The sequence below is a fragment of the Ixodes scapularis genome, unplaced genomic scaffold (assembly GCF_016920785.2).
Source record: "Ixodes scapularis isolate PalLabHiFi unplaced genomic scaffold, ASM1692078v2 ptg000292l_1__unscaffolded, whole genome shotgun sequence".
NCBI classification, from domain to species: Eukaryota; Metazoa; Arthropoda; class Arachnida; order Ixodida; family Ixodidae; genus Ixodes; species Ixodes scapularis.
Genome location: NW_024609951.1, coordinates 1465582 through 1479593, shown reverse-complemented (window position 1 = coordinate 1479593; position 14012 = coordinate 1465582). Strand labels below are relative to the sequence as shown.

At 45.1% G+C, this 14012-nt stretch overlaps 1 protein-coding gene across 1 annotated transcript in view; it reads right to left on the bottom strand.

Annotated features, from left to right (window-relative positions):
- LOC8041670 (neprilysin-4-like) overlaps positions 1-14012 on the bottom strand; it is a 136542-nt gene that overhangs the window by 14529 nt on the left and 108001 nt on the right. The window contains exon 16 of the mRNA XM_040217498.1: positions 4236-4366. Within this exon, the coding sequence (XP_040073432.1) occupies positions 4236-4366 (131 nt within the window). The remainder of the gene's footprint in view (positions 1-4235; positions 4367-14012) is intronic.

Sequence of the window (14012 nt, the reverse complement as noted above, 5' to 3'; positions counted from 1 at the left end):
GTGCCCGCAGAATTAGGACTTACTGTGAGAGTAAGTGTATACATGTTATGGTAATGTTTGCATCAAGTAACTAAAATAGAAGACAACATGTTACTCTCCAGATAATTGCTAAAACCTAGTCGTGTCAGCATGAGTGAAACATTTTCGCTTAGTTACGCAAGTAGAAATCTAATATAATTTTCGAAAGTAGAAATTGGCGTTTTGAAGCTTCGATACAATAAAATGTACATTAACATTCAGTGCTTCATTTACTATCCGGTGATCGATACGATTCTTGGAAATGGTCCTACTACAGCATGAGTAGTTGCAAATGCACAGATTTCTCTCTTTTTAGTAACCCATCTGAGGCGTCGGGATCGGAATAACAGACCGCGAAGTGTAGTGGTCGTGTTGTATTCATTTGCAAATGTATCAGTCCTTTTCACTAATAATTGATGCTTTGTGAAAAAACGTGGTGAATTGTGTTCAAGTGTCTTTTTTTAAAAGATGATGTTACTGTTTTGACAGAAACTATGTTTTGTTTGAAGTTGCGTGGCTGTGAATTATTTGATGGACTAATAAAGTATAACATGTAGAGGAACGACAGATGGGATAGGAGTGGTGGCGATGTATTTATTGCAGTCGCAAATCATGTAAATATTTTTTTTTGTAAATACGATTAGCTGTTTAGAAATAATTTGGATGTATGTTGGTCCTAACCGCAACAAAGGAATTTTGGGAGAATTTAGGACAAACCCTCGAGACTAGGGAAAAGCGAAATACCACTCAACACACCCTGATTCTGCAAGATGCAAGCTTCGTCCCCTTCACGTTTTGTTCTCCTGTGTTGTGTTGTTCTTCGCCTTTCCTCAGTCTCGGGGGTTTGCCTAAATTACTATAAACCTTAACCAGGTCGTTTGCGCCTAACGTTTTCTACATCCCCTAGCGTATCCACATTCATTAAAGCTCTGTATGACTCATTAAGTACCTTATTTACAAGATTTACCGTTTCTTCGATATTTCCTCTAGGTGACTTTAATTATCCTCCTATTGTGTGGACAAGGAGTAATTCATCTACGACCACATATTCATCCGAATGTAATGACTTTCTTAAACTTTGCTTAGAAATTAACTTAATGCAATTAGTCACTGAACCTACGAGAGTTACCCCGTCATCAACAAATGTTTTGGATCATGTTTTGTCAAACCATCCATATCTTGTTTCTCGCATTTACATCTACCAGGACTTACTGACTATTGTTTTAGGCATTTTAATGTTAAAGCTGCAGTGCCCAAACCCTCCACTCGCACAAAACTAATTCGAGATTATTCGAAAGATGGCTTTGAGAATATTAAAAATAAACTAGCATTATTTCTAGATAATTTCGTGGTGCGGTTCCCACACAGATTAGCTGAATAAAATAGGCAGTGACTTCAGAACAAAGTCAATTCACTACCTGGAGCTGAGCTGGTTGGTATGACATGATTCTGAAGGTTTCCAGTGGAACGTAGAGGGAAAAAACCCGTGTTTTTTTTTTCTCTCTATGGTCAACTGGAAACCTTTAGAATGACATCACTAAGCAATCTGTCCATTCCCATTAGGACAGTTTTTGAGACTTCCCAGCCACCGTGGTTTAATAAAGCCTTCAAGCGTCTTTCAAATAAAAATAAACGTTTATTTAGTGCTGCTAACTTCACAACGTGTAAACAACGTTGCACAAAATATCGCACAGCCGCTGAGGCATACCAAAAATACATTGACAATGAAAAGGTTTATTATTTTCATGCGCAAACTACCGGAAATGTTATTAGCAACCCATAAAACTTTGGAACATTGTGTGAAAATATCAAATTCTTCAGTTGTGCTAAAAACACGGAGCGGCACTGGTATGCCGTAGAAAGCGAGTCCTAATGTTTTTAGTACAGATTTCGCTAAATCTTTGTCACGTGGTGATAAGCAAGAATGTCCAGTATTGCGCAGTTCTGAGTTTTTGCGAATGGAGCACTCTGCCATATTGTGCTGGGGTTGAAGATCATAGTGATAGGTTAAAGTTATCTCCTTTTGCAGGAGTGAATTGTAGAGATTCTAAATAAAAAAAGAATACTAACGCATATTCGTTAATTATACTAGGCACACTGTGTCAACAATCTATGCAAGAGTCCGTTTTTCATTCATAGTGGAAGGTAGCTAAAGTGTCTCCCATGTAGAAAATAGGTGACAAACATTCTCTTTTCAATATTCGGGTGATTTTCATTGCAGTGCTTTCTGCAAAATTCATGGTCATATAATAGTCTCCCACCTGGTCACTTTCTTGGAACAAATTTTCTAACCCATCTCAACATAGTTTCAAAAGACATTTTTAAGTGAAACTCAAATTCTATCACTCATTCATGATCGTCATTATATAATAAACCTAGGATCGCAGGCTGACTACATATTTTTGAACTTTGCCAAAGATTTCGAACAAGTCTAAAATAACCTTTTGATTCTTCGGCTATCAAAAATTAGGAAGCCACTGAAAAAAAATGTTTTTTTCCCAGTCTGTCTAAAAAAATGTTTTTGTTTTCAACAGTCTGGTTGGGACACGCGTGCTAAAAAATTCACTTTAAGCGAGAAAAATATATATATTTTTTGTGTGTGTGCAATATTGACGGCGCAAGATTTATTTTAAGTTTTGTTCATGATGTCACGAAATGGTCATACACTCTTTTCCCCTCGACGAGATGGTCATACACTCTCTGCACCTCAACGTAACGGCAAAGCCGATCCATCTCTCCTCCACGCGCCCGAAACGCGGAGAGAAAACTAGTGGAAAGGAAATGACTACCGACTAAATCGCGTCTCCCGCCGTCAATGTTGCTCAACTTTTGTTTTTCGTGTTAAATTTATTTTTTGAGACGCGTGTCTTAACCAGACCGTTTTTTCTACTCAGTAGTCCTTCAATATAGACTTTAACAATCTTGCATGAATTCAATCATCCTTAACCAACCATTTGTAACTGTCAATAATTCCAGCTCTTCTCTCGTTACCGTTGCTTCCGGTGTTCTGCAGGGATCTGTCTTAGGACCATAGCCATTCTTAATTTATGTTAACAATCGTCCACTTCACATCCCCTTACCTATCTGTATACCTGCTGATGACTGTGTGATTTATGGGGAAATAATTGACCATAGTGGCGGCTACGTGCTCCAGTCTGATATTAACAATATTGTCCAGTGGCGTGACATGTTCTAAGAGCCTTAATTCTGACGAATGCAAATCTATGCGCGTATCGCTAGTCCGACGAAAATTCTAATTACCATCCTAATTCAGCGAACTTAGAAGCTGTTACATTGTACAAATATTTATACGTGCACTTAAATTACAATTTCTCCCGGAAAACTCATATTGAGTACATCACGCGCAATGCTAATATGATGTTAGGTTACCTTAAATGTAATTTTCACCAACGCCTGTTCCTTTGAATTTAATTTTGCAGAGAACCGTAATTCGACCCAAATTAGAATATTCAGCATTGATCTGGGATCCCTGTCATAAATTTTTCATTGATGCATTGAAAGCCATCCAAAACAGATTTGCTGGTTTCATACTCACCAATTATCATTACACAAGTAGTGCAATAAATATGGTATCAAACCTTATGGCTCCCTCCCTTATTTCCACGTCGGAAAATTTCACTTCTCTCCTCATTTCGCAAAGTGTAATTTTATAATTCTATACTACGGAACAAATTAATTGTACGCCGAATTTAATTTTGCTCATCAACAAAATTTTGGCGTCCCAAGCGCTAACACAAATTACATTTCATTTATCCTTTCTTCCTCGTATATTTAAAAAATGGAATCACCTTCCGGCTTCAATTGCTTCCATAATGAACGTGGTGCATTTTAAAATCTTCGTTAAATAATGGTTAACTAGCGTTGGTATCATGGCCGCGGAGTCACTGGAAACATCGCCGCTGGGCGCCGCCGATGCCGTAATCGCCGAGGAGCGCTCTATCGCGAGGCCTTTCGCTATAGCGTCCGGCCGTCGGATCACGGCACGGCGACAGTTGGTCCGGTCCGGTTCGGTCCTGGGTCCTGACCAGGAGCGACCATTTTCTTCTTGTGGGAGTTGCCGGTCCAGGTCCAGTGGGACCTTGGGGCAGACCAGGACTGCCCCGACCACAACCAGCTGTTATGTGCTACTTCGGTTGTTAAAGGAAGATCCACGATTATTTTATCCGACCATCATGTAAGTTAGGAATTTCACTTACCGTCAAGTTCACTTCCTTTACGGTAACATTGCCGTACTGTTCTATGAAGCATTGAGCTTTTTCTAAAAAAATTCGTTTAGCGCTTTCGGTCCACCAGTTTCGCAGATGTCCACCAGCATCATATTGTCTTCCTGGTGGCAGAAGTGGACCAAGCATAAACGTAAGCATAACAATATTTATCTTATCTGTAGCTTAGCCCCACGTTGCCGTAAAACAAAAAAAAAGATTACACTTAATTGCGAGCTCAAAATATGTTTTATCTTGTACAGTCCGTTAAATAGTAGGGGCCGGAAACATGCAGACATCCTAGTCGTCTTAATTTCGAACTTTCCGTGTTAGAGTTTTCCATATTAAAAATACTTGGCAAAAGAGCCAGAACACGTGCCTCAACTCCGCTTACTTCAGTTCCTTACCGCACAATAATGTCTGTCTGCTACAGTCACCTTTACCATGGCAGCGAAGCCTCTCCCGGATAAACGTATACACCTAACGCAGCTTCTGAATCGAGCAATGGCCGACGCAAGCTTCCAAACACGGTCTGCTAAGAATCAGCGCGGCAATTCTAGCCAAAACCGGACGCGCAGGCGCTGAGGTAGAACCTGAGAGCAGGACGCGCTCGTATGGTAAGCCCCAAGGGGCAAGCACGCCGCTTGGGACTGGCCAGACGAGAGTCCCTGCAAACCGGCGAACGCGCCTGCCTTTGCATCATCGCGTGCTAGTGTTGCGTTCGTTGTGAGAGGCTGCAAGACTCATTGGTGGTGATGCTTGTGCACGCTGAGCATCACTATGTGTATTCAGCAGTGATGACGTTTCGGTGGAAAGGTTACAGGAGAACCATACCCAATAGGCTTATCCAATACAGGAGACCGTACCTTGTCTTCTATATTGGGCACGCGTGGTCTGTTTGGAAGCTTAGATTGGAGACCCAAGCTAGTGTTTGCGCGTATGCATTATCAGACGACATTGAGAACATAGCGTCGGCTGTTGCTAGCTTCCGACTGCGTTTTCGTGTGCGTCTATCCAGCAGTCGCTTCGGTTTTATAGCCACGGTTACCATAGCACATGGTATTTACCATTTGGAAGAAGACGGCGATTTGTGGCGACCAAGTGAGCGTTTTGACTCTTTATCATTGCTTCTCAACGGGCGGAATGTGAAGAAAACGATTTTAAGGCAACGTTACTGTATATATGCGCGTAGGGAAACACCCGAACGCGGTGACTGCTGGGAGACAATGACGTTTATTCTAGCGCTTTTGGTTGCGACTACCGAGGGCTGGCGGCGCTGTTTGTACCGGTAATGCGTATAACGATGCCGCTGCTTACATCTCTCTTTAATAAAATAAAACAAGACTGGAGCTAAGGCTTTGCTCAGTCACAGTTTATGTAACGACGTGTCTTGCGGGGCTGCATTGAGGTTCTCCGTAGTGCGACGGGTTGGGTTCCCGAAGGCTGTGGCGTCGTCGTTGCGGGGCTGCGGGAGCGGATCTGCTCTGTTGTGACGAAGCTGCTGTCCATCTTTGTTCGCCACTATGTAGGATCTGGGTGCAGGATCGTCTGTGACTACGACTGCTCGCGACCACTGAGAGATCCGACAGTCGAACACGGAGACCGTCGACCCAGGGTGCAGACGCCCCAGACTTCTAGTACCTTGGTTGTAGTAGGTCTGTTTGCGCTGGCGCATCTCCTTAAGTCTTGCAGTCACCTGCTGGGGTGGCACTGCCTCAGGCTCTAAAAGCTTGCGATGCGTAGGCAGCAATGTCCTTGTCCTTCTTCGCATCAGACGCTGAACTGGGGACTGCAGGAGCGTGTCTCTTCGCATATTCCTTCATTCCAACAAGGCGCTGTAGAATTCTGCCGTGTCGTAGGGAGTCCTTCTCACAAGCTTCTTTGCCACTTGGACGGCTTGCTCGTCCATTGCGTTTAAGCGGGGGTAGTGTGGACTTGATGTCGCGTGTATGATGTAACAGCACTTCATTTGTTAAACTGTGGCCCATTGTTACTGATCTGCCTGTGGGGCAGACCATGCATAACGAAGACCTCTTGGCAGAACTTTATGATAGCATCTGACATTGTGTGTTTCAAGCGTCGAAGTTCGAAATAAAACGAATAAAAAACCACGATGATCACATACTTTTCTGGTGCTTGGTGGACAATATCCATGCCAACTGTCTGCCAGGGCAGTTCTGGGACATCATGGCTCATCATCGGCAGCCGTTGGTTCCTGGGCTTGTGTTGTCTGCAGAGCGCACATCCTTCCGCTTCTCGTGGATGTCCGCTGATATACCAGATCAAAACATGACGTCTCTTGCACGTTGCTTTATCTTTTTGTACCCCCCTGGGCTGCATGCAGGAGGTCTAGGACTTCGTTCATCATGGTGCTGGGAATGATCAGTCTGTATGATTGAAAGAGGAGGTCGCCTTCCAAATGGATCTCATCACGGTTCGGCCAGTAAACTCGGATTCGTTCGGGGATGGCATTTTTATCTTCTGGCCACTGTGTGCTTGCATACTCTCTCACGGTACGAAAAACCTCATCTTGGTTCGTTGCCCGCTCGATCTGCGGAAGCCTTTCCGCGGAAACAGAAAGCTCTTGGATCACGTTCACTTGAAAGTGTTCTTCCTCTGGCCTTCTCTTTCGATGGAAACCGATACAGGGCGTCTGCGATGAACATCTCGTTTCCCGGCCTGTACTTTAACTGAAGTGAGTACTTCTGGAGAGTCAGGCACATTCTTTGCAGACGTATCGGACACTGGTGAAGTGGTTTCCTGAAGATCGCCTCAAGAGGTCGGTGGTCACTTTCCACCAGAATGCACGGCTGAGCGAATACGTAGTCGTGAAAGCGTGAGCAGCCATGCATAATGGCTAGCATCTCCTTTTCAATTTGTGCATATCACTCTTTAACTTCAGTCAGTGAGAGAGAAGAGTAGGCCGGGGGGCTTCTATTCTGTAGGATCACAGCTTCTACTTCTCGTTGGCTAGCATCTACCTGCAACACAAGGGACTGCGTCTTGTCGTAGTATGCCAGAACCGGTGCCTGAGATAGGGCTGTCCGAAGACGCTCAAAGATCTCTTGTTGGGAGTCGGTCCAGACCCAAGCGTTGTCCTTCTTCAGTAGGTAAGTAAGTAAGTAAGTAATATTTATTTTCAGCAATATTGTGCTGAGGGCACCAGACAAAAAGCTTCCATGAGGTAGCTTGACTGGGCCTGGTGCCCCTGCACTTACAGGGCATTGTAAAAAAAAAAACAAAAAAAAAAAAAACAACAAGTACTACAGAATACACTTTGACTAAACAAAACAAACACGTACATCTTTTTTTGTTAAACAGTGAATATCATTGTGGTCTATAAGGAACTTGTTAAGTAATGAAGGCAGGTTATGCGCAATAGATTGGAGTGCATAATTTGTACGAAAATGAGGCACGTTCCAGAACTCTCTGCGTCTGACAAGGATGAAAGATTCACGTTTTGTCAGATGGGATACATTAGACAAAAAAGAAGCAAACTCAGCGGTCGAAAATAAATAAGAACATAGCAAACGGTACTCGTATACACTGGCAATCCTCATGATGTTGAATTTAAGAAATAATGGCTCAGTATGAGTGTCGTAAGGCACGTTTGCAATAAAACGCAGCATTTTCTTTTGTAGGATCGTGAGTTTGTTAATATTAGATTTGGTTGTTGTGCCCCAAACCAAATGACAATAGTTAATTTGTGAGCTAAACAGAGCATGATAAATTTGCATTTTAATATTTACAGGCAACAAGGAGCGACAGTGGCATATTATTCCAACAACTTTTGACAGTTTCGTAACTAAGTATTCGATGTGATTATCCCATTGCATATGTTCTGAAAAAATGACACCTAGCGTTTTGTGCTGTTTAACTATTTCAATCTGGTCAGTTCCAATCTCTAAAGTATAATTACTAATAACGTGCTTATTTACAGGTCTAAACAAAATTGCTTTGGACTTTACAGTGTTTATTTTAAGACCATTTATTTTTGACCACGAAAGAAACTTTTCCAAAACTAAGTTTCCCATGGGTATAAGTTCGTCCATATTCGATGCAGACAGAAATATACTCGTGTCGTCTGCATACATTACAAAACGTGCTTGATGGCAAATATTGACTAGATCATTTATATATACATTGAACAACAGAGGGCCGAGTATGCTGCCTTGGGGCACACCAAACTTCAAGATTTGCAAAGAGGAAACATGATCACTCACGGAGACAGATTGCTTACGGTGTTCTAAATATGAATGAATAAGTATCAAAGGCGTGCCACGTATGCCATAACATGAAAGTCTTCATGTTATGGCATGGCAGTCTTGTAGAGGTGCACTTAACTCCGACATGTTCGGGATAAACCTGGCAACAAAGTTCACCATTCCCAGGAATGTCTTCCTTTCCTTTGCATTTTTTCTTTATTTCTGTCTGCGAATACCTGGGACCTGAACTGCAAGGATGTCCTGTGCTCTGTTCGAGTCGATCGAGAGTCCTTTGTCGGTTAGCACAAAGCCGAGGTAGCGTACCTCAGCTTTAAAGAAGTGGCACTTGGCCAGGTTCAGTTTGAGGTTCACCTCTTATAAGCGTTGCAGGACACTTTGTAGACGTCTGGCGTGCTCTTGTTTTGTAGAACCCCACACAGTATGTCGGTCATGACCACCTCGACCACGTCGAGACCTTGGAGCACCTAGGGCATTGCTTTTTGAAAGACGTCTGGGGCAGTGGCGATTCCGAACGGCATCTGGAGGAATCTCTATCTTCCATAAGGCGCGCTCGTGGTGCAGAAATACGAGCTGGGCTTGTTAAGTCGAATCTGCCAAAAGTCTGTGGCGGCGTCTAATATAGAAAAGTACTTGGCCTCCTCGATGTTTGTGACGATGTCCTCCAGCGTGGGCATGTGGTAATGCTCTCTCCTGAGTGCTTTGTTGAGGTCAACTGGGTCCAAGCATATTCTTATCTTGTCTTTCTTGACCACAACTATCATCTGGCTGGCCTATTTAGTCAGTTCGGAGATAAGGTTATTACTCATTTTGCTTGCATTCGGTCGCGTTGAGCTTTGACCTTGTCACGGAGGACCAGTGCTACGCTACGGGCTGGTTTAACTACACCTTGGTGATCCTTGGTGCAGTTTCATGTGGTACACCACTCCACGTAGTTCACCTAGACCCTTGAAAGTCTCTTCAAACAGTCGTGCCATTTCGCAGGGTTGGCCCTCTTCTGCCACTCTGTCCACAAGTTTGATGAGGCCTATCTCCTGGGACAGTTCACCACTGAAGGTTGCTTGCACCGGCTCTTGCACAACGAAAAACTGTGCCCGAGTAGCTCCGTGTTTGCTGGACACTTGCAGAGTAACCTTTCCGGCTGCTTTCCTTTTCTGGCCGAAAAATGTGTTCGGTAGTGCGTTGATTGGCTTCAACTCCTTGTGTGCTATCGCCTTCAGTTGCTTGAGGGAAATCACTCAACAGTTTGTTCCTGCATCCAAGTTGCAAAACCACTGGCTTGCCTTCAATGTTGATCTCGACTTTCCGAACTCCACATTTTTGCGTGTAGCTCAAGAGACGGCATGTAAAACGCAGCGTCCTTCGCATTCCACGCTGCCAACTTTCCTGGTCTTCATCTGTCCGGCGCCTCTCTTGTTCGGCTTCTTTGATCGGCAGACGCTTGCGAAGTGGTTGAGTTTGCCGGACTGCTTGCAATTCTTGCCTTCTGCAGGGCGGGCTTGGCTCTTGTGCTACGCGTAACCGCACTTCGCGCACGCTTTGTTCTTCTGTACGAAGTTAACCTCTTCAGTGCCGTCTTGGTGCTTGTTCGCGTTGCCGCGGCCTACTTGAGTCGTTTTCTGTATCTCTTTTACCTGCTGCTTGCTTTTCTCTCGTGTGTGACAAACTTCCCCGAGCTTGCGAAAGCCTGGGTTCTCGTTGATCAGATAGAGGGCTTTGCAACCGCTTGTCCTTTATGCCTAGGATGATGCGGCTCTTCCACATCCTCTCTTAGACCTGCCCCTACTTGCAGATCCGGATGAGCGTACGAAGCTCCGTCAGCCATTCATCGAAGCGTTCTCCCGACTGTTTGTCTCTCGTGCCGAAAACGAAGTCGTGGGACGCGAGGTTAACGATGGGCTTGCAGTGCTCCTCAAATCTTTCGAAGAGCTTTTCTACGTCGTCGCGATCCGCTTCCGTTTCAAAATTGAACGTGCGCAAGATCCTCCGTCACTTTTCGCCGATTACGACCAAAAAACGCCGCCGCTTCAATTTCTTTACGCTTCGTTGCGAGCCCGGTCTTAGTCGCGTAGAGCTTGTACTCACTCGCCCAAAGTTTCCATGCCACCCAAAAATCTTAAAGGGACCACGAAGGCAGTTTCGAAGTTTTATTCGACGATTGAAATGTATGTCAGGCACGTCTCAGATACTGTTGACCAAGCTCTAGCCCGAACAGAAGTTTGGGTGCCGCACCAATTGAGCAAACAGGCGCGGTAATAGTAGCGCCGGGAACGATGCCTGAGACCCCACCGAGGCGGCGGCAGAAAGGTGAACTAAAGTGCGCCGTCGAAGCGTGACGACAACGGGCTCCTCGTCTGGCGATTGGTTCAAACGATAGACGCGCTCTTGGTCTCGATTTCGGTGGTGAGATGTGATGAAAAAAGTTTATTTGAACGTTGTATAATCTTTTGAAGTTTTAGTTGGAAATACCGTGTATAAAAGCATAATCTGAAGCGATCCTTTCGTTTGTCACTGGTTGAACGCATCCCGCACTGCTACCTCGGGCGCGTAACAAGCATCGAGCAACCATGGATAAAATATCAAAAAGAGGTACGAGCGCCGGGGGCGGCGGACTTTTGGTTTTGGTTTCGTGCGTCGTCTCGTGTTCGCTATGCGAACTGGTGTCTCACCAATCATGCCGCGTTTATGTGCAGTAGTAGGTTGCGCGAAAGTTCGGATAAAGACGTGCGGTCGATCGGGCGACGTTAGTTTGCATAAACTGCCGACCGATGCACCAATGCTGCGCATTGCTGCATCGGTCGCCAATCCAGGTTTCTGCGTCCTTAGCAGCATCTCCCGTTCTGTCGGCGTGAGGTCGCTGAACGGGAGCTCAAACTCGTTTGCGAGTACGGCGTTGTCGTCCATTTCTTCCAGGTTTTCTTCACAGATCGCCGTGCACTAGAGCGAACCACTGGAACCACACTGAGTGTGCACTAAATCCTACCGATGCCGACAGTGCTCCCTGACGTTACTTCTCTTTCCAGAGGCGAAAAGGGGAAGAAGAAATCTGAATGTTTGTTTCGGTTTCGCAAATTTATTTGCAGGTACAGAAATAAGAGTCGCAACGTTCTAGAAAAAGTTGTGTGGCATGCCAGGACCCCAATGCTTTCGAAAACCCCTTCTTTTTTAAAACAAAATTTAAATTGCCTTTATGGTCCCTTTAAGACGTATCCAGGGACTTCGGGGCCGGTAGCAAGGATGTCACGATTCCCGCTATCGCTGCAGTAGCCATTGCAGCGGCAGGGCTGCGCGGCCGTTTGGCGAAGGCTGACCGTTAGACCTTTTGAGATTGGGTATTCTTCGTCGGTCCTTTGTGTCTTCTGACACCTGTGGACCGCGCGTAGGGGCACACCCGAACGCGGTGATTGCTGAGAGGCCAAGACGTTTATTTGTGCGCTTTTGGTTGCGACTACAGAGGGCTGGCGGCGCTACTTGTGCCTATAATGCGCATAACGATGCCGCTGGCCACAGTTTCTAGAACCACTTAGTTGGGAAACTGCCACAGAGCCTGCTCTGAAAAAGTGGCACCGATCCGTACTCGAGAACCAAGCTAATGAGGATCACACCGCCGCCATTACTCCCGCAGCGGCAAGATGAGGAACTGCATGGAGTACCGCATTCGGCAGCGTCCGCTGTGACTTCTATTTTGGGTTTAATCGAACATTTTGGCGACGAAATAGATACGTGGAAGGGGTATCAGGGGTGCCACCCCCGTCTCCCAAGCGGACGCGCAGCGATTTACTACCGAAGGTAGAATGCGCCAAGGTCGGGACGCGCTATCTGAAATCACCGCTAAGACATTGTTTTATAAAAACAATATTAATAGTGCCTCAAAAACTTGCGAACTAAAAATTTTAGAAAAAATCACGCGTCCGTCATTTTGTACTGAACTTTAATAAAAGTTACTGCAAAAAAATTGTCTTTCCGTTTGTTTTTACGCAAAAACATGCTTTCAGAAAGCGCAATGTGACAACAGAAAACTAAAAGATTAGCAGTGACGCTGCTGTCGTATTTAGCTCGGCCTCCGTGGACGGCAACGGCCCAGGCTTCAACGGTGAGTTTGCCAACTGAGTGTTTTAGTAACGTTGGTTCGAGGTAAGGGCCTAGGGGAAGCCTGATGCTTCGACGAGTTTTACTCGAAAAACAACTTTTTTGGCTATATGGCGGCCGCTTCTGTTTACTTAAACGTAGGGCTAAAGTATCAAACTTATGTGCGTACTCTGCGAGTGTGTGTGTGTGTTTCTGTCGTGACGCTCGGAAAGCGTTAAAAAAAAATAACATCGACAACGACAAGATGCACAAGCACATGCTCGGAGATAGTGAAGTTTCCGAGCCGGTCGAGAACCAGATACTCCACAGTGCCTTCTATGAGGGGAAAACGTTTGACAAGCTGTTCCCGCAGGAATAGCTCGTCAATATGCAGGTAGTCCAGGAGTAGAACCTCGTGAAGATCGCGCCCGCGTCGAACAACTTTTTTGGAGAAAATTTGGGTGTGATCAATTTCCGCTGATAGCTTTTTGACTTTGTAAAGGTGCTATCGAAAGGTTATCACTCTAAAGGGAACAATAATCAGGCGTGCCTGGAGCACGGGTTTTTACAGAAATCGAAATTAGGGGCGGTGTTTAAATTTCTAGGCTGAGGGGTTAGGGATGGGGCATTGAGAACATAGGAGTTGTTGCGAAGTGGGGGGTGCCTTTTGAAAAACAAGGGTGGTGTAAGTCCCCCCCCCCCTCACGCCCCCTCCCCTCCCGTAGGGGTGTTTAGGGAAATCACTGGCGTGGACCATCTTGATTCAAGAAAAAAATTAATTCAAGGCAGTCAGCGAACGTGTTTGACACACATGCAGGGGCTCATTCGGAGTAATTTAACTATGTGTCGCGCAGCCTCATCGAGAGAAAGGTGCGATCTTGCCATCCTTGACTTACCGCCATAAATACTTGTAGCGGCTTAAGCTGCATTAAACTGCATCGCAGTAAGATGTCTTGTCCTGACTTGAACATAACGCCGCGTCGCCGAAACGGTGCAATATTTCTGTTCTTCTGAGCGATAATCCTCATACCCCACCCCGTATGCCGACAAGAATTATGGCCGACAAATTAAAAAAAATAAAACTAATTGAAACATCTAATGTTCATCTCCTCCACTTTTTCTTTTTTAACAAGGCTCGGGGGGGGGGGGGGGGGGGGGGGGGAGGGGGGGCCTTTTTAGTTGAGGTAAATCTTATGTGATAGCTGCTAAAAATGTATGAGATTTTTTTTTTTCACAAACGTTATTAGAATGAGAGTCTTCAAAAATCGCCTTATCGAAGTATGAGCAAGATATAAGGAACAAACTGAACTGCACTACCGTATTTTTCGGTCTATAGTCCGCACCTGCTGATTGGTTCACAAAGGCCGACTTCAGCCGGAAGGAAAAGCTTTACCTTAGATAGTCCACAGACGGTGCATAGTCCGCACTTGGTGCCCAACCAGAATGTAAAATTATCATACACAGCACATCTCGACACATG